The sequence below is a fragment of the Sceloporus occidentalis genome, unplaced genomic scaffold (genome assembly GCF_023333645.1).
Source record: "Sceloporus occidentalis isolate IW3139 unplaced genomic scaffold, rSceOcc1.0.p SCAF_29, whole genome shotgun sequence".
In the NCBI taxonomy this organism is placed as follows: Eukaryota; Metazoa; Chordata; class Lepidosauria; order Squamata; family Phrynosomatidae; genus Sceloporus; species Sceloporus occidentalis.
This window is the reverse complement of record NW_028317009.1, coordinates 1,879,583-1,901,126: the sequence shown is the minus strand read 5'-3', so window position 1 is coordinate 1,901,126 and position 21,544 is coordinate 1,879,583. Positions and strand designations below refer to the sequence as shown.

The 21,544-nt window shown below is 38.0% G+C and overlaps 1 protein-coding gene across 1 annotated transcript in view; it reads left to right on the top strand.

Annotated features, from left to right (window-relative positions):
• The window catches only part of LOC149299108 (WW domain-containing oxidoreductase-like), a 344,810-nt gene that overhangs the window by 79,956 nt on the left and 243,310 nt on the right, over nucleotides 1-21,544 (top strand). The window contains exon 6 of the mRNA XM_089486461.1: nucleotides 18,683-18,771. Within this exon, the coding sequence (XP_089342587.1) occupies nucleotides 18,683-18,771 (89 nt within the window). The remainder of the gene's footprint in view (nucleotides 1-18,682; nucleotides 18,772-21,544) is intronic.

Sequence of the window (21,544 nt, the reverse complement as noted above, 5' to 3'; positions counted from 1 at the left end):
TTATTATTATTATTGTAATAATTTCACCATTATAGTGGTAAAAGCAAAATATATTTTTATTTATTTCTTTTTATATCCCAGAAAGGTCATGCAGTTAACATATTATTTATTGATTTATAAAGCTCCATCATATTCTGCAAAACTATACAATGTAAACAAGGCTCAGTTCTAGGACCCCTCCTGTATTGACTTTATACTAACCCCCTTGACAAGCTAATTTCAGCCTTTGGCTTTTAGTACCAACTGCATGCCTAGGAAAATCATATCTACCTTCTCTCCCTGCAATCCTAATTTCTTCAACAGTTTCTCTCTGCAGTAATCAACCCGTCCCCACACGCTTAATGCCTCGGTGTCACCCTTGAATCTGACCTCTTACCCACCCCATACATCCATCCTGTCTCAAAAAAACCTGCCATCATCATTTCCCATCTTGACTACTGTAACTTAAGTGTTCTCTTACTACCGTATTTGCTCAATTATAAGACGACCCTGATTATAAGACGACCCCCCAAAATCTAAATATTAATTTAGGGAAAAAACAAAAAGCCTGAATATAAGACTACCCTATAGGAAAAAAAGTTTTACTAGTATTTTAATTCATGTAAACAATAATTTCATATTTAATAAAAGCTATGATTGAGAAAAGTATATATTTTTTTATTTCCTTTTATTTGCCAACCTGCCCCCCCCAGTTGTGCACATCTGCCCCCAGGGTTGCCACTCTGCCCCCAGAAATGCCTTATACCCCCTATTTGCCACTCTGCCCCATGATGTGCATTTTAATCCCCTATATGCCAGAGTGGCATATAGGGGGTTAAAAGGCATATCATGGGGCAGAGTGGCATATAGGGGGTTAAAAGGCATTTTTGGAGGTATATATATATATATATATAACTGCTAACAGCAATCACACTCCTATCAAGCCAAGGCAGCCAGTAAATGCTGGAACCTGTGGATGATAGGAGTCTGAGTACAGCCTCCCTATGCCATGCTACCACCACCACCCCCCCTTACACATCCATACTAACACACACTCATTCACAAACATTTAAATACTCATTCATTCCATTAATCACACATACTTGCTCAAAAACCCTCCCCCACCCCCTTACCTGAACTGCAGATCTCTGCAGGGGCCCGGCTGTGCGAGCAACTTCTCTGGCCCCGCCCCCAGAGAAAGGAGGGGGAGGCACAGTTATGTGACACCCTGCTAGCTTCCTGTTCTCCTGCTGCTCGCGACTAAAGCCCGGTAAGCAGCCTGGCCCCAGCGGGCATATTGAGGTCTGATTAGAAGACGACCTCGATTATAAGACGAGGGGTATTTTTCAGAGCATTTGCTCTGAAAAAAACCTCGTCTTATAATCGAGCAAATACGGTATTCTCTTTCACACACCGTGCATTCCAGCCTTATCTTCCTTGCCCATTGCTCTACTAACACCTTTTCACTGCTTTCCCATACAATTCAGGATTCATTTAAAAAATCCAGACTTTTACTTTCAAAGCTCTTCGTAGCGGTTCACCTACTTAAATCTCCTCACTGATCTCTCGGTCTCTCCACTCTTTGTATTTTCTCTGCTCTTAATTCCACTTCTCATGCATACCTGCAGCCTGTCAGGCTAGCCCTAGACTGTCCAAGACCGTATGTTTGTCCAGCAATATTATGTATTCATCTACTGCTTACAGTGGTTATAGTCACGTTGTTGGTCTATCACAATGAATGGCTTTTACCTTAAATGTAAAATTCCCCAATTCCTTCTCGATTGTAAACTTTATAATCTTTACCTTTTGTTTGTGAAGGTGAAAATTGTTACTATTTGTGATACATATGATACTCATCTGAGCGTGTCCAGGATGTTGAGGGATTTTGGTACAGCTCAAAGTAACTTGGAACAGAGATCTACAGCTTTGGTGAGTTCACGTTGACTTCAGTAGGGACCCCAGGAGAATTTGCATCAACTGGGTTGATGGAAGGTTGCTCAACTTGTATATCTGATTTTAACTTTCCTTATAGTACACATTGACCGTAACACAGTCCTGAGGTTCCAAATGTCTTGGTTCCACTCAATATACCCAACAAAATCCTCTTTAACAATATATGTTGTTTATTATCTGTCTCTAATTTCCCCCCATAATGAAGGCTTTCAAGGTTAAGTTCATAAGATTTAAAAACCTTTATTATTATTGGTGTTATGCGAGTGCTGCATACTTCTGATTCCACTGTCAAATACATCAATTCATTCTACTAAGTAGCGGTGGTCATTGAGATTACACTACAAGGACTTTATTCAAACCTGAAATTATTTGGAACTCTATCCCTAAAATAACACCAGCAATTCTATATCTAAGAGGGATCCTGAAAGTTAACCATAGTCTTTCCACTGTTAGGGATGCCTTTCACATTGTCTAAACGAAGGAACATCACCTGTACAACACTTTATGATCAGAGAGGCTAATAGGGGGGCAATTTTAATTAAACTGAATATAGCAATTCCGGGACCATTTAAGACTGTAATCAGTGAAATGTGTCCTTATGTGTCCCTAGAGGGAAGGCTCTGATAGCTGATAGATATTTGCCAATTAATGTAGTATTCTGACATTTAGCCAAACCTGTCAATAATTTACAAGCTCAGATTATGCGTTTCCAGTCATGACACGATGTACAATTTAATAATGGGCATAAGGTCAACAAGAGCAATCGCACCAATATCTTGGATCATATTTGTTAAGTACTTGTACTTTTAAAGACACAAGCTGCATAATGCAACTTCTGTAATCCCTAATCGATTCAGGGGGTCTTTATAGATAAAGTGGACACATATTTAGATGTTGCTACATTTTTAGTGGAGATGTAGGACTATTCTAGATATTTATTCTTGAAATACAACAGTTTTTTTAAACCCACTCTCATCTTTTATAGCCACTTGGGGGCTCACAAAAACCTGTAATAAGATGACTTTATCATCAGAACTGGATCCCTTTTTCAGGGATACTCACACTTAGGTATGTCCTGCCAATTTAAATCGACATTGTTCTCATCCTTCATTGGAAACATGTATAATTTGAGGATCCTATATGCTCTTGCTGCGCATGCTCCCTTCTCCTTCCTCAGAAACCTAAATCTGATTCTACTCCTCTCAAAATATTTCTCTTTACGCGTTATTACTACATAAAAAAAATACTCTTAATACTTTTCACCAGCAGACTCTCAATCTTACATTCCCTGCCTATGGCATACTTTGTCTTAAAAAACCCCCAAAACAAACAAAGCCCATACAAGCAATTCCAACGCTTGGAACATATTACAGAAAATGGAAGAGAGCCGTCTTGTTCCTCCAATAAAATTATTTGTACAATTATCGGCGTGGGTGAGGAGTTCTCTGGCAGATGTTTATGGTCATTGTTTTGCATTCACAGCCATGCGTGCCCAGAGAGTTTTTAATTCTACAATTACCTTTGCTGGGGAATCTCCGCACCCTCTCGCGTTCGCAGCTTGCATCTGTCTGATGCTCGGGAATCTGCCCGTACAAGCTGTTGATTTTCAGAGTAATTTGCGCTGAACGATTATTATCTACAGTGCAAAGCCATTCAAACAAAAATCTTTTTTTTTTTGTTGGCATTCGATGAAAATGCAAAACGGCTTACAATCTTTAAATCATTTAGTTGATACATTTGGTGCAAAGTCTGTAACCAAGGACAAAAGTATAAATAATGTGTGCCCTAAAAAGCCTTATTTAACTTGTCCATTATGCGTTATTAACCTACTAATCTTTTTAAAACAAGCACAAGACCCCTTTCCTAAAATCAGTCAATCACTGGCATGAAAGTGTTCCCATTAAAACCAATGGGAACACCAAATGTGCATATCCATGGGTGGACTCATTAGTCATTCTGGAAATATTATGCCAGCTGGTGTGCCTGCGCAATGCACACTGATGCACAGTAGATGCATCCCCTGCAAGGCAAATAGCCGGGTGTCCGGGGAAAGAAGGTAACATTCAGCCATCACATTAAAACGTGTTTTATAGCTGGATGGTGCCTTTAAAGGGAAATTAGGTTAGGAATTTGGAGCATAGTCAGAACTAAAATTGGGGAGGAATAACGTGTAGCTATACCCCTCTCTTACCGTACCATACGTCTAAACCGGGATTTGCCTAAACACTTCGGACGCTGGTGCTTGTGGTTTTATAATCTATTTCATCTGTACTTATTTGTGAAGTTGAAGTTTCACAATACTCGTAGTGCTTATGTGCCCAATATTCACACTGTTTAAGTCATGATGTCCCTTTAAATCACTCCCTGACACTAAATAATATTTTATACCAACACAAGACGTGTTTATCCTAAAATATGTCTTTCTGGAATTATACAAATAATAAAAGCTGCGAAGAAACAAATGCATTGATTTATTGTAATTTATTGTAATTTGTGTGCTATAGCAAAATAATAATAATAATAATAATAATAATAATAATAATAATAATCATGCGTCTGCTTCTTTGTCTGTGTTGATGATAAATGATGAGATTAATCCAGCAGTTGAATTGAAGAACAGAAACAACACCTGCACATATTTGTGCTTCACTTTAGTTTAACCCCTTCAATCCCAGGGGTTTTTGGTACCTCACATCCCAGAGCAGTTTTGCCATTTTTGCGCTATGTCGGTTCAGCGATGATTCTCTTTTCCTGTGAATAGTGTACCCATATAAACTATATATTGTTTTTTTCAAGGAGAGATAGAGATTTCTTTTGATATCATAGTTGGATGATGAGCTGAAAATTATTTTTCTGTTTAAGCACGGAGGAGGGTGGGAGACATGGTTTCTCACTCCCCTCCCTGCGATCCCCCTGCACCAATCACACTGTGATCTCTATGCAGGTCCTCACAGACGTGTATAGAGATCGCAGCGTCTCTGTGCCTCATCGGAGGGCAGGATATCCCCTCCGATGAACTTCCTGGAAGGGAATGCGCGATTGCGCATTTTAAACTGTCTGATCGCGCGATTGCGCATTTTAAACTGTCTGATCACGCGATTGGCCATTTTAAACTGCCCGATCGCACGAGCGGCAGTTTAAAATGTAACAGCTTTCCGGCTTTCATGCCGGAAGCTGTTACATCAGATCACGCCGGCTTCAGCTGTCAGGGGGGGGAGTCCAGGCTGTCAAACGACAGCCTGATCTCCCGTGCAGCGGCAGGGATGTGTCCCTGACGCTGCAAGAAGGGCTGGATGTACCGGTAATTCCATAGGGGATTCTTGGGATGCGTTTTTGGCGCATCAGGAAAACCAGTGGCTGTTATTGCCCCATCAGTAACCGCAAAAAATATAAACTCCAGCTTATGGTGCCTAACATGCCCAGGAAATTGCAGGGTTTGACCTGGAGATTCCAGGTAAAGAGACATTTCCCTGGGTCTCTGGTTCACTCTCTTTTTTTCTTTTGGCACACACACACACACACACACACACTAACACACATCCAATATCTTTCTATTTTAAACATGCAGCAGCCCAATAAAACAATATCTAAATGCTATCTGGCCGTTGCTTAGGCAAGAACGAGGCATATCATTAACCGATTTGTTGCTTTTATTAGCCAATTTCAGGTCACTCATACTATGTACTGGTTTGTATGAGCTTTTCTCAGTTCACCACAGGAATAAAATAAACAATTGTTCATTTTCATCACAAAAAATAGATAACATTTTGTTAAATATTTCCATCGGCTTGTAAGTTGCTTAGTTACGCAAATGCAGATGCCTAGCGCCTAAACGTTGAGTAAAAAAACTATAAAATGGTAATAAGCATAGCTTTTGTTTAGGTGCGACACACAAATCCCACCCTGTATTTTTATAAATATTGTAATGTATAAAATATTGTATTGTGTCAAATGGCTTTTTTTGGCATGGGGGGGACAATACAATTTTGTATGTTTATTTGTTTTTTCTACCTTATGCTAAATAAGGTAGCTGCTTCTTGGTTTCCTTGTTAAAATTAGACAGCCTGCAGTCCCTTTTCAAAGATTGGCGTTAAATTGAGGAAACCACTCAAGTAGTAAATAAGATAATTTGTTTCTACCCAAAAAGATTAAAATATAGATTTTGTTTTCTTGGCGTCCGATGAATTGAACAGGAATTTTCTTGCATTTAATCCAAGGCTCTATACAGAGAATTTTTAACCAATTACGCCGGTTCTGGTTTTTCTCTAATATTTCATGTTGTGGTTTGCACCATTTTCATTCTCTCAGTCAGATATTAAAAATGAACTCCTACCGTTATTTTATTACTAGTATCAGAGTAAAAATATGTTATCTAAAGTAATGTGCTGTTTTTTTGTTTTTTAAAGCAGTTTTATTTTTTGCGTAATATAATATTTTCAGGCAGCTGGATATTAGTTACTTGTATGTGTTAGTTTAGCCCAATCTACTAGAAAAACACTCTGACTCCTTAGAATACTGTATTTGGTAAATAATAGAATGACTCTGTCTTAATCACCCAGTCAGACGATCTGACTAATGAAACTCTAAGGAAGTTAATTTGAGCAAAAAAAAAATAATTCATGTTTTTGTCAATGCCGTCCTATATTATTGTATACAGCACTACATTTTATGCTTGAGGAAAAACAATTTCCATTGAACTTCTCCTTTACCACCAGGCTTTGCATAATTAACCATTAGCGATGTTTTACTTACTTTTGATACAAAAAAATATATATTTTATTTGCATGTTGGACAATTTGTTGGGTATGCCATGCCACAAATATTAATGCTCCTATAAGCAAATAAATCACGTCTAAATGTATATATTTTAAAGGACAAAGTGTTTTTTCCCCCCCAAGATAATTTCTAGCATTGTCTCTGGTCTCGTGTGCCATCAAGCAACATATGGGCTACACTACTAAATAGCCATTAACAATCTTACCTGCCTTGGATCACCTCTTTAAAAAGACTTCCAGGTTTTTATTTGCGATGCGCTGAGAGATTAAAAAATAAATAAATAAAAGTTTCCTGCTGTAAAGATTACTGGATTCAGTTTCAAAGTAAAATGAAGCAGAGCCATAGCCTAAGTGCATGTTCTTACGTGTTAAATATTTCATGCGTTTTGCATAATGGGCTTCCTTGTTTCTGCGCAGCTAGGTAAATGGAAAGTAAATCCATGTGTATTTTAAACAATAAAAAGAAAGCATCGCTTGATGCTGCATGATATAAAGATGCAGATTTGATTCCCACTCTCCTCCGCTGTAAAGAGAAACTTTTTAAAGTGGTTAGGACTACCTAGAAATGTAAATGCTCTCTCCTAATGTAATGCCGGAGAAAAATTAAGACAAATGATACTGCATTGCTGCCACAAACTGCGGCTAGCACAAAATTCAGTTTAGTTATTATACCAGGAAAGCCAGTGCTAAGTCTCCTCTGTGTATGCGCAATTTATGTTGAATACAACATATATCATTTTAATAGACCTTAGACCTAGCAAAAAAAAATGAATAAAAAATAATAAAGAAAATGTCTCCAAAGTCAATTTTCAAATTATAAACTTTGGACTACAAAAAAAAAGTATGAATATACCTTGATATGGTTTTGTGCTAAATAAACTTTTACATCTAATATTACATTTGTTGCCAGAAAATGCATAAACTGGTCTGGTCTATGAATAGCCGTTGCAAAGAAAGCTTACTGAGGATTTCCAGTGCACAGTAAGATTCCATGAAAATCACTTTCGGATGTAACAATGTTTTTATAGCATATTTATGGTTAGTTGTATTCTTTTTGTAGACAGAAAGCTGGCCCACAGTCGGTGCGTAGCCTTGCAAGAAACATGTTCATACCTGGAAACTCTTAAAGCCGGACCCGGAGTCTCCTGGTGAAGCCCTGCTTCTCCTGGTCTCTGGGTCAGCCTCTTCTTTCTCCAGATAGGGGATCTGCATTTGGCCTCCTACTCCCCACATACTTCCCTTCTTGCTAAAGGCTATCAAGGTTAGCCGTTAGTGCCACCCATTTGTGGTTAACCATACCCCTTTGTCTCTAGCCCCACCTCTTTGTGTGGTTAGTCTCAACCCCTTTATGTAGTTAACCACACCCCTTTGGGTGGTTAGCCCCACCCCTTTGTGTGGTTTGCTCCACCTCATGCATGGCTGGTCCTGCCCCTTCATGATGTCACTTTTCCAGGAGATAGAGTGCTTCCAGATAGCCTACCCTGGTAAGTTTCCAGGTAGGAACATAAAACACTAATGCGTTTTTTGGGGGTTTTTTGCTTCCCATTTCTAAAATTCTCTTTATTTCCTCTTAAGCCCCAGGTAGGGAATGGAGTCACTTTTTCTATACCATTTATTGTTTCAATCATTTTTATTAGTTATTTTGTATTTGAAGGTAAGCTTTATTGAATCTTAACAAACAAATATACACTTGGCTTAGTCTTCCCGTGTCTATAGGTTTGTTTGAGGTGCTTATAAAAAATTTCAGGAAATGTTTCCCAGTAGCCCAAAATATTTTACAAACTTTTCAGATTGGTAAGAATTAATTTTTGTATTTTTTTTTCTTTTATTATAGTGTTTTATTATCTCTTTCGGAGATTAAGAATCTGGCACATAGCACAATTCTAGGAATAATGGGCCACACAATCCCAAATATTTTGTAGTTAACAGCAGGCATGTCTCTAGTGTGTTCATTTTAATCTCTTGTTGGGCAATTTATCTCGAGACTGGATCTGCACAACATCCAAGGTGCTCTCATTAGTCTTCCCCAGCCCGCTCAGGTATATCGTACAAAGGGCAATAGGAGTAGGTGCGCAATTAGAAGGTTCCACCATCTTGAGCAGAGTACTCAGCCAGGTGTAGAAGAAAATGCATGGTATTTATGAATGAATGTCATTACTTTGACAGGATGACAAATTAGCCTGCCTGGATTTGGTAGCTAACTTTGTCGAGCAAGACCCCATGGTCTGGTCAATACGGAAACTTGTAATTTGCAAGGAAAAAAAGAAGAGAATAATAAAGAATAAAAACGTATTAGAACTTTGGTGAAGAATGTTTTATATACTTAAGGTATATATACTCCAAAATGAAAAATAATTCAAGGATGACATTTTCTCCTTGCTCTTTTTGGGACCTGGAACAACTAGGGCAACTAGAACAAAGTTCATCTTGACATGAATACAACAAAAAGCATTATTTATTGCAGATTTCTCTACATTCCTTCATGATGTCACACCCTGCTCAAATTATGTCCCATCTACTTTAACCCCTTAATGACAATTGCCGGTTCTGGCACGACACGGAAAAACAAGTCGTTTACGACAAATGACGTGCACGTCTTTAAACCGGTGCAGAAAGCGATCTACGTTCGCTTTCTGCACCCAAACGGCGTTGCTGTAATGCCTCGACCTCGAGGCATTCAGCAACGCCACGATCGGCACCAGGGGCCATCTCTGGCCCCTCCCTGGGGCGTCAACAACCGCCATACATTGTATGGCGGCGGATGCCCGTTTTAAAAGCGTTTAGGAGGCGATCAACGATCGCCTCCTAAACTTAAATGGTGTCACTGGAATGCCTCGATCAGGAGGCATCCAGCGACACCAAACACTTACCTCTAGATGGACTGTGACCGCTCCGGAGAGCGGTCACAGCCGCAGCTGCCGGTGATCTTCGCCATCAGCAAGATGGCGGCGGCCCGGGAAAAAAAAATAATAAAGATAAAAGAGACCGTCTAGAGAACTCTGGCTCCACTTGCAAGTCAATGGAGCCCAGCTTTCTAATCACAGTGTGATTAGTAAAAATAAAATAAAAAATAAGGGGAACCTTCAAGTTGAAAATGTTTTCATTTTTTTTTTTTAAAAAGGCAAAAAATATTAAATATATATATTAAAAATATATTTTTGTGAGCAAGTCCTAAAATTAGCACATTAGCTTAAAACAATTCTCGCATGGAAAGAGTTAAAATATTGGCATATTAAATGCCCATGGGGTGTCTACTTTTAAAAAATGTATGATTTGATGGGGTAAATTGAATTGGCCGGGTTCAACAATGTCCCAAATAACACGGGGGGAAGGATGGCCACACATCTAATTTCCAATTAGAAAAATGCACACGTACCAAATGTGGCCTTTTAGTTCCCCCCAAAAATGACAAAACCCATGCATGTGGGGTATCACTGTACTCAGGAGATGTTGCTGAACACATATTGGGGTGTGACAACGGCATATACCAGGAGCTGTAAATTCATACATTACATAGGTGTGTGGGGGAAAAATACACACAAAAGAATACTACTGCAAACTTTGAAAAAATTCTTGTGGTAAAATGTGTGCATGCAAAGAGTTAAAATACCAGCATTTAAAATACCCTGTGGTGTCTAGTTTTCAAAAATATATGGTTTTGTTGGGCACACTGAAATGGCCCGGCTCAAAGATGTACCAAATAGGGGATGGGCAGTGGCTCCCCAAATGCCAAAGTTCAACATTGAAAAATGTGCATGCCCCAAATGTGGCCTTTTTGCCCCCGAACAGCCAGGCAAAATCATTCATGTGAGGTATCGCTGTACTCAGGAGATGTTGCCGAACACATATTGGGGTGTTTCGTGATAGTGACATATACCAGAACCTTTTAATTTCTACCTGAAGTAAAATGTGTGTGACAAAACAAATGCAAAAAAATGACTACCACAAAGTTTGACAAAGACTGGTGGTAGATATGGTGCATGGAAAGAGTTAAAATACTAGCATTTGAAATACCCTGGGGTGTCTAGTTTTCAAAAATATATGGCTTTATTGGGCACACTGAAATGGCCCGGTTCAAAGATGTACCAAATAGGGCATGGGCAGTTGATCGCCAAACGCCAAAGTTCAACATTGAAAATGCGCATGCCCCAAATGTGGCCCTTTTGCCCCCAAACAGCCAGGCAAAATCATTCATGTGAGGTATCGCTGTACTCAGGAGATGTTGCTAAACACATATTGGGGTGTTTTATGATAGTGACATATACCAGAACCTGTTTATTCATACCTGAAGTAAAATGTTTGTGACAAAACAAATGCAAAAAAAATTACTACCATAAAGTTTGACAAAGGCTAATGGTAGAATTAGTGCTTGGAAAGGGTTAAAATACCAGCATTTGGAATACCCTGGGCTGTCTAGTTTTCAAAAATATATGACTTGATGGGGTAAATTGCATTGGCCGGCTTCAAAGATACCCGAAATGGCACATGGGGGGAAGAATTACCAGATTTGGAAAAAATGGCTTTGAAATAGCAAGACGCTACCTGTACTTATTGACCCATAATGTGTAGAAAAAAGCAAAAAAACATAAAAACACTGGGTATTTCTAAACTCAGGACAAATAGTAGAATCTATTTAGCAGGTTTTTTAATTACCTTTTATAGATGAGTAAAAGATTTTTCAATTAAAAGTTAGAAACAGTAATTTTTTTCTAAATTTTTCACCATATTTTATACTTTTTTTAATAGTAGATAATACGATACAATCAAAACAATGTCATCTAAAGAAAGCCCTTCTTGTCCTGAAAAAAACAATATCTAATGTGTGTGGGTTCAGTAAACGGGAAAGAAGAAAATTACAGCTAAACAGGAGCAGCGCAGAAATGTTAAAACGGCCATTGTCACGAAGGGTACAAAAAGTAAAATCAGCCTTTGTCACGAAGGGGTTAAGATTTAACCACGGAATCTGTGCAAACCATATTCACTGTGCATGTGCAGCCAATGGAGAGCCACATAATTCAAGCCTGTCCCATGCATATCAGTATCGATGCGTAACAACATAATATTACATGCAACACAGGGGTGGAGGAAACTAAGCACTTAAGAGTCCTGGAGTTGCTGTCTATCAGCCATTGCACTTCAAGACAGCCTGAGACTGGGCACACAAGCCCAAGTAAAGTGGAGGGCAAGGAAAAGGAGAACAATGAAGAAGAAGGGTGAAGAACCAGAGCACACTCTGTGACCTGAACCCCACCCGCTCACCCTGGTTGGGTACAGATGGACATTGAGAGCGAGGAGCCGGCTCTGCACTGGATTAATCATATAATATACATACCTGCTGCAGAGCAGCTCCTCTCTGCTAGTACCCGACGCCCCCAATAATCCAGCGCTCACAGGTGGACATAGGTCATGGCGGCAGAGGGGCAGCTCAGACTACTACCAATCAAGTCTACTACACAATGGAGGCATAGGGCCCCCTACAACTCCAGGGCCCAGGAGCAGTTGCTGCATGTGCTCTTTGTTTCATCTGGCCTTGTCCTTGCTGGTCTAAAGAATTCTTACATGATCATATCCAACCATAAATATACACACATATATATTATATAAAATACATGGCTTTGGTCCTCCTTTTATTATACTATATCCCCCTTTATATCCCCTCAATTTATCCATTTGGGATTTCAGGAATATGGTTGCCATTTTCTTTAATTAGAAGTAATGGTTTTGCTGTATTATTGATTGAGAAGATATTGTATGATTTCTGTGGTAATAAAGAGGATAGTGCTGAATATTTGTTGGAAACGATCTGATTTCCTGGAGAAAGGGGACAGAGCGGTTATAGGGCCATGTACCAAACCTTTGAAGTGTTCATCAGGACCCCGGGATGGAGATGCCATTGAGATGGCTCTTGGCATGCATTCATTTGTAGGAATCTTATTAACCTGTTTGTTCCCCATGTGCCTCATTCAATCAGGTAGTTCCACATATCTGCCAAGCGTCTTTAAACATTGATGTTTAGAGACTCATTATCAAAGTGAGACATTAAAGGCCGGACAGCGTATGTTATTTATTTGAGAATAAAGGTACGTCTGGACTTTTTTTGTTTTCTTTAAGACCCCTCTTGTCATCATTTATTTTAACGCGGTGTAATATTGCGTGGATTCCAGGAAAGCTTCATGTTGTGACGTCTGTTTTTGAGTTTTGGTACTTGAAGTTTTCTAGTTCCAAGTAGAAAGTAACATTTTTTTTCCTGTGAATTTATTTAATTCTGGGTTTTTGAAAATCGATGGATTTCATTAGGTGAATTTACCGGCGAATGTAGCAGAGGTTCTACCTATTTTTTTACTGTGTTGCAGAGAAAGGAACAATTACATTTTTAAAGGTATAATTAACCTATTCCTGTAAAATATTAATTTACATTTATTTTTTTTTAATAAGAATTGCACAACACACTTTGACTGGGATGCAGGAGGTATTCTTTTAATTTATATCATAGTCACAAGTGACCAGACTGGATCTAACCCAAAAATCTGGCCTGGGTCTGGCCCTTGAGGCCAGAAGTTCGACATTCATGACCTAGACAGTAACGCCAGACACTATTACAATAGATTATCTAATAGAATTCTTTGAGTGCTCTAGCTACCCCATGAACCTCCGGTTGACCAACATTGATTGAGGTACCTTCCTTGTTATTCTACCAACATGACCTCAGCAACTTTAAGTTGGACACTTCCTTGAACCTAACTGCAATAATTAACTAAGATGATGGATCCTATTGTATATACATATGTTTATTTTCGCTTAATAGTGCTAACAGTAGTCATAGAGACATGATTGGATTATGCATACATTAGGAAAGGTGGTCCCTGCCCCATAGAGCTTCATAGCTATGTCCATTCCTCCATATCTATTTCCATATTTCTTAAAACATCCCTTAAAACTCTTTTAGAGGAAAGATATTTTTACTGTAGACACATTTCGTTCCTCCTCGCGCGTTCGTTAGGAACCAAACTCCCTAACGCGGTTGCAATTCCTTGAGGAAAAGTTGCCGCGTGTTGTAAGATATATGGGCAGTCATGAAGAAGTATTAAAAACATTAAAAATAAGCTCGGTGCTACTTTGTTACAAGCCGCATTACCTGAATAGATGGTTTTCGCAAGATCAGCAATTACGAGGAAGTTAAACCGAAGCAGCTTCAGTGGGTTTAACTTTTCCCGTGCCCTTGACGTGGTGCGGAATTGTCGGAATTCTCGTAAAATTCTTCAGCGTTGGCTTCTTCTGTTCTCTTTATTTCCTTAAGTGAACATCTGTCTAATTGTTCACCTCCATTGCTTTAGTGCTTCTCCCAAGCTTTCTTTGTTTCCAGACAATAAACTTTATTTTCTTCATAAGAATTCAATCTACGCAAGGGTATTAGGCAGCTTGCATGCACCTTTTCAGCTTCTGGATAGCGTCCAGCAGATCTCTTCTCTCAGTTCCGTTGGTGGCTCTTGTAACTTAACACAACGTGACTGTTTGGGTTTCCTTGTACCAGTGCCTTCCGTGTCTGTACATCTGTTTTATCATATTGTCAGACCCACTTTTTCTTATTTCTTGGCAAGTACATAGAAGGAACGGGTGTCCTTATTTTGCATTTCCAGAACTGACGTAGCGGTTTGCGGCCTTCGCAATTGGCCTCGGTGGCATCATTTTTCTTGCAACAGTGGAGAAGGCCAGCTTGGTTTGGTTGCACAGAGAAACGCATTTGAAAATACTTGCTGGGAGAATATTTTTCCTTTATTCCCAGCGGTTTTATTCACAGTTGCAGAACATAGCTATTTAACCTTGCAAGTAAAAAAAAAAAAAGAACATCTTAATTATCCTTTCACCCTTTCAGCGCCAGAAGAGCTCCGTACCCTCAGGCAGCAAAGGATCTCAGATCATTAACTGTTATAGATTTAGAATTTCATTAAGATGTGAACGTCTTTCATAAAATTTACAACTCCGCTAGGAAACTATAATATAATTTTAAATCTTTATATATGTATAATGTGTTAGGTGTATGTTTAGAATGAAGCAGGAATCATTTATCTAAAATTATACATACCGTATGTGTGCATATATATATATATATATATATATATATATATATATATCTATCTATATATATATATATATATTACACTTCTCTACTATATATATATATATATATATATATATATATAACATGTAATTCATGTAAGTATGTTTTATACATCTTCACTGACCATTGTTTTTGAATATTACAGAACAAAGGATGGGAAGTCAGTGTTTAACACACAAAATTAAACCGCAAGAGTGTAAATTAGCTGGAAATTCTAGCTTTTTCAGCCCCATCTTCCAAGTCCGTTGGCAGCTTGTATGCGTAGTAGTGGTAAAAGGCACAGATAAAAGTTATCAAACAAAAGTGTCATACTATATCTGAAAAGATGTCAGTCCTTAAATAAGCCTAGAATCATAACTAGGAACTGCCAAACGAAGATTACCTGGAGTAACTTTGAAAGGGATGAAGCTATCCGTGCATTGAAGGACAAAGTGACCCAGAGACCTGGGGAAGCAGCGTTTCACCCAGAGACTCCAGGTCAAACCCAGAGATTTACCAGAAATGTGCACGCAATCTAACATACCTGCTCCTTAATATGTTTATTGTAGAGAAGTGTAATACTTGAGATAATAATGGGAACATATATATGTGTGTGTGTGTGTATATGTATATATAAATATATATGTGTGTGTGTGTGTGTGTATGTGTATATATATAGATATATATATATATATATATATATATATATATATATATATATATATATATATCTATATATCTATGTCTATATATACACACACACACTTAGCCCCAGTTTATATATTTTTACTTGTATAATTAAAAGATAGCGTTTTAACGTTTCATATAATTTGAGTTTCAAAAAGGTCAGGCTGCCCAGAACATCAGTGATTTTACCGTTAGTGCTTTATCATACCTAATTATTATGGTTACATTGCAACAAGTATGCACAGCATTTTGCCGTCCAAGAAAAAAATGAAAGAATGAACAAACAAAAGAGAAAAAAACAAACAAAAAACGTCTTACTTTTTTGGGGAGTGCGGGACGTTTATCATCTTATTTGCGTTTTATTGTTTTCCTCATCTCTGTTTAATACAAAACATAATTTGTCACTTCGTAAATACTTTCCATGCTAAATCCCTGCCAGCATCTGTTCATGTTTGAAGGTTTAATTCATGATACGGTAATGGCTGCCACGCCAATTATGTCCATGGATCTTTGGCAGTTGGGTGTCCATTGTGCAGGAGCTAAATATTTAGAGGAGCCCAGTCATTTGAGTTTATTGGTCATTACTGGTTAGAGAAACAGATGTGGTTTCCATACACTTAGCCTAATGTAATCCAGATCATTTGTATATCTAAACCTGTCGAAAGCCATATTTTGTGTGTTGGGATAAAAAACAATGCTGGAACCGCAGAAAACTTGACTGATCTCGAGTGATCGTGCGGACATCTGAGGCGGATGCTGCTTTCCAAGAAATGGTGGATGGTGCAACTTGTCAAGATTTGTGTCCTAAATTGAGACAGACCCACAAAAGTCTGAATTTTATGGGAGTTATCTGCAAGGGGCCTATTAACTTGGTAGGTTTAAACAAGCCTAAACTTGGTGGTTATAGTAAGGACATTGACCAAGTGGGAATGTTTTCTGTTCCATGAGCTATTCCGAGATGTTAAAACCTCAGTTGATTTATTGAGTCCATGAAAAGGAAATTTTACATACATTACATGGTGGTCGGTAAATGGAACAGCCTCCCATCGGAAGTGGTAGAGACTAATAGAGTAAGGAAATTGTAACATGCATGGGATAGACAAATGGGTGTCCTGAATCTGCAAATATACCAAGGAGTGATTAAGGTCTTTACATCAAGAAAAATGGGCCGACGGCACGGGGCGAAAAGCTCTTATCTGCTGTCTAGTGACCTCTAACTTTCTTGTTTCTTTGTTTTTATTTTTCTTGAAACTATCCACGTCTTGTGTTGCTTGGCACATGTGTATAAAATGCACACACTTGTCAAGTACCCTAAAACAGTGAAAAATTGAGATGATCATACAAGGTTTTTTATACAGTAGTCATTGTAATAAACGCTATTGCAGCCAGCCTTCTAAGTGCTGCTTTCCATCCACCATCAGTACTTTCCATCGATAATTCAAAATGCTTGCCAGACTATTAAAAGTATAAATCCCAGGCATCTGTTTTGACTAAATTACCTTCTTATGCTACATTTAAACCCATTTTCCCCAAACTTTGCAGTTAGACGTTTTATTGGTTAAGTGCCATTATAAATAATTTTGCTCAAGTAGCCAGCTACTTAAATGCACATTCGCTCCGCAGAAACCCTGGATTATTGATTGTGTCACTCTGCGTCCGCCATATTGTTGTTTTTCTTCAAAGCATGTTTTAAAGGTGTACATTACTTAGGTAGGGTAAAGAAGATTGTATTAAGAGTCATCATCTGTGTATAAAACAAGTGTTGTGAAACATAATGGCGTGTGCTCTTTGTCGTATAAATGTACCTGTCGTAATGTATTATTTATTCTCTCTAGTTTATATGCCATTATAATAAGCATTATGCTTTTATGCTTTAGCTCATTGTAGCCTGAGCTTGCTTGTTGCAATCCTTCAAGCAAATGTATCAATGGTTTTACATATATGGAACGTAAATCACTTTTTACATTAGAAAGAAGAATTTGATGCAAGGGCTGGTTTAACTCCAGTGTTCCAACATAAAGGCGCACAATCCATACTGATGTTCTGCTTCAGCCATTGGACTCGCACTTTAACTGCTGTTTAAATGCATTGTTTTTAATAAATTCTCTGCTTTCCCATCCTTCTCTGTTTGTCTGAGCTTCACTTATCTAATGTGAGTTAATCTCGTCAATGAGAAACTTCAAAGAACTTGGCTTGTAGTCATATCAATGATGAATTAGAAGTTTATTTTCCTATTCGCTGTGTTCCTCAGAAGGTAGATTGTTTCCAGACCCAATTTTAGACGTTTTACTAGTTTGATTTTACGGAGCTGGAAGTGCCTTGTGGATACTTCTTACTCACAAAACCCAGTTGGAGGCAGGCTGGAAAAGTAAAAATTAATGATATCTGAAAAATGTCCCTAGCCGTGGGAACCACTGATCTGTGTTTATATGAATATGTACAACATAGGGATTTATTCACTAAACCATGGGTTTGAGGCCAGCTGCGATGAGATGAAACATTTCACCTTACTGGCTTAACAATACATAATGACACATACTTATATTGGCCAGATACTTCTCTTTGGGCCATCAAGGGACTAGTTGATCCTGTATAACACATAGTTTGAAGATCCTGCTGGACCATGTTTTCAGGGGAGGCTTAATGGGAGTTGGCTCAGTGTCATATTTTATTGTCTTTTATATAGTTTATATAGTTAACTTTATTCGTGGAAAGATGTTCAGAAATCATGGCCTGTTTGCATCTCTCAGGGGATGCAATTTGACACAATAAATCAATAGCATACATGAAATAAATATACTTTTTTTTGTAGGACAGTACATTAATTGGTACCATTTTTTGGTGGGCATCATGTCTTTTCGAACAAGAATGGGTTAATTCAAAGTTTATGCCTTATGATGGATTGCTGAACGTGGTGAAATATCCTTGGAGCTGTCTGTTTTTAATTCATAGTCTTTAATAAAGTTATCCACCTATGCACCATACTTTGCCTCTCCGCAGTGTCACAATGCTACCTTTTGGCAGTGATTGCCTTTCTCTCATTCATTCTAATGATTTACGTGCACTGTGGGCATTTCATATTAAGAAAGCGGCCTCAGATATCTTCCACAGAACATTAAGTGTAATGTGATACTCTGATCCAAGTTTGCAGCTATTTATCATTTCTCTTTTGGTATTTTTCTCGTTGCAGCACAAAGCTAAGGTAGAAGTAATGATCTTGGACTTGGCCTCCTTCTCCAGTGTGGAAAAGTTTGCTGAAGCCTTCCAGAGTAGAAATCTGTAAGTGTGTTTATTGTATGTTTTACTTACTAAATGTAATAATTCTAAAAGCATGCCTCTCAAGGGGATGAGCAACTAATCATCACCATGACCATATTGCGTTGCAGAGCTTTTGATGCAAAGATACTAGGCCTGAAGGGGAGGTTCTATACAATTCAAAATGGCTGCCTCCATTGTGTTAGACTGTTTACCAATAACTGGAATTCTAAAATTAGTCTCTCTTTATTTTTTTGTTTTGTTTTTTACTTCTACCCAGCAAACAGTTAACATTTTGCACTGGTGTTTTGTATTCTTTTTAACAAACATTCTGTAAGTCGAATTGTTATGTTATATACTACTTGTTATGTCCTGTCTACCCATTGCACACACACTATGGAATATGATGGCGCTATATAAAGCAATAAATAACAATATTATTAAAAATGATAGCTCAATCCTTGAATAGAATGTAAAAAAGTAAATGTGCTTTATACGGTTCAAGTGGCTCAAACGTCAGCTATTTTTACTGAAGATATGTGAAAAGCATAGTAATAAGTGCAAGAGCTTCAATATTTAGTATTAAGTACTTTTTTACTTCATAGCCTTATGAATAAATTCATATACATTCAATAATAAACACACACTAACCACATTCCCCCCCCCCCAAAGTATTTTAATCCCATCCATGACATGAGATTAGGTTGCAAGGATTCTGCACAGACACATGCTCGTCTTCTCAAAGGGAATTCATTGACTAATGATGCAGTGATCTCTTAAATTAGTCACATAGTGAAATGAATGACCCTGGGGATTTCGTTCAGTGAGATAATGCCTTGCAGACCGTTAGTTCTACTATCTTCCAACCAAGCCAAGCTTTGCCTCTTCATATTTAACCTTTTGCCTTTTTTTCTCTTTTTATTTTTTATTTTTATTGATTTGTCTTACTACGAGACCAGCGTATGTAAGGTCCACTATTTAGGTGTATTAACATCCCCATTCTATCTAGCTATATACCCTATGTAACTTACATTTACAGAGTAGGTGAAACTCATTAACGAACACTAAAGAAATCTATAGATTTAGAAGATAATGTCTGTAATGGAAGTAATATGAAATGTATTTTTGTAATCGCGCCAGAGTTTATTCTCGAAGAATATGCAGATGACATTTCTACGCGTTTCAGAAAATTAAAGAACTCGGAAACCAGGCTCTTTGCTGCCAACGAAACTCTATTGTAACACCCTTAATATTAGCCTATAAATCTTATCGTATCAAGGCCAAATATTGTGCAAGATATTATTATTTCACCACATTCACAGTGATTATGGTTGCGATGCCATTTCTGAGCGGCTGCCAAATTGCATTATTTTTAAAATATCAATTAATAGAACTATTTAGTTTAGCGGTGACAATTACAACTAGGAAGTCTCCTCTGCCAGCTAATTGTCTGCTTAGCTGTCATTTCTGCAATCATTATGTGCTCACTGCTTACCAAAGAGAGAAAAGCTTTCCAATGTCAGCAGCATCTGGGTTTAAGGAACATATCAATAGCTGTGTAGTTTATAAGGTTGAAAAAAAGACAAAAGCCTATGAAGTTCAATCTATCTAAGATATACTTAATGGCATCGATTCAAAAAAATAAATATAAGAAAATGCAAACTTTCCTAGAAGTGGGAACAAATATTTTATGACTCCATAAGCAGTCGCAATAATCTCAAAAACCACAACTTTTAAATAACATCCTAGCCCTGAGCCTCCCTTCTTGGCAAGAAGCAAACCAGTTAAATCTTAGCAACCTTTACAAAAAACAGCAGAAGCAACACCTGTGAGCAGTGCATTCAAGAGCTTTACGGCCCTTACTGTAAATAATGTACTTCTCTGTTTAGCCCTGTGATAGACAGTGGCTCCTCTAATCATTAGGGGCCTCTTGGTATCTGCTATGGGTGATGGCTTCCCTTGTAAAGGGACATATTTGTGCATTGTGATGAGGTCTTATCTTAGATGCCTTTTAATAGAGCAAGTGAGCTTGTAATTTCTTTGTTTCTACTATAGTTATTTTGTTTCTCTAACAAACTAATAAGAGAAAACATAATGGCCAGTTAAGCTTGGTGCCGTGTGTCTGGAAGTGTGATATAGAATCTAGGGATTCCATTGGCATGAGAAGCATACTGTTTGTCTTGAAGAACCAATTCTGGTTCTAGGCTTTGGAGTCTCCAAATTCCACGGGTACACATAACATCTGACACCTTATAAATTGCAGGTTCCAAGTGAAATGTGCTCCTAGGTGACAGAAGTTAGACTTTTTGTCTCACTTTTGTCTGTTGAGATTGAATGTATATTCAGTCGAACTGAAAGGATTTTGTCCAAGCCCTTTTCCGCACTGGAGCGATCTGTTTTCTTGGCAGTCTACTCATGGAACTCCCAAGTTTCTTTTTGGTGCTTTTACCTGACAGTGCCTCTGTACGTAAACACTAAACTGTCTCTCTTTGTGTCGTGTATAAATTATTTTTTTCCCCTATTTTATTATATTTTGGAGAAAAGCCAGACCACACACATACACACACAGCCTAGAGCCCTGCAATCCGTTTAGAAAGAGAACGAAAGAATTCCACTCTGTACAAATACAGGTCTCTGTCGAAAAAATAAGATTGTTTTTTGACACCAGCCTGGGAAATTTCATTTGGAAAGGTCCACGGAATTAGGTAGTAGCATTCTAATTCCAGAACTTGGCATATATGCAGAATACGTATTTTACATATTTTGTTCAATCTTTCTCATTTCCGACAACATTTTT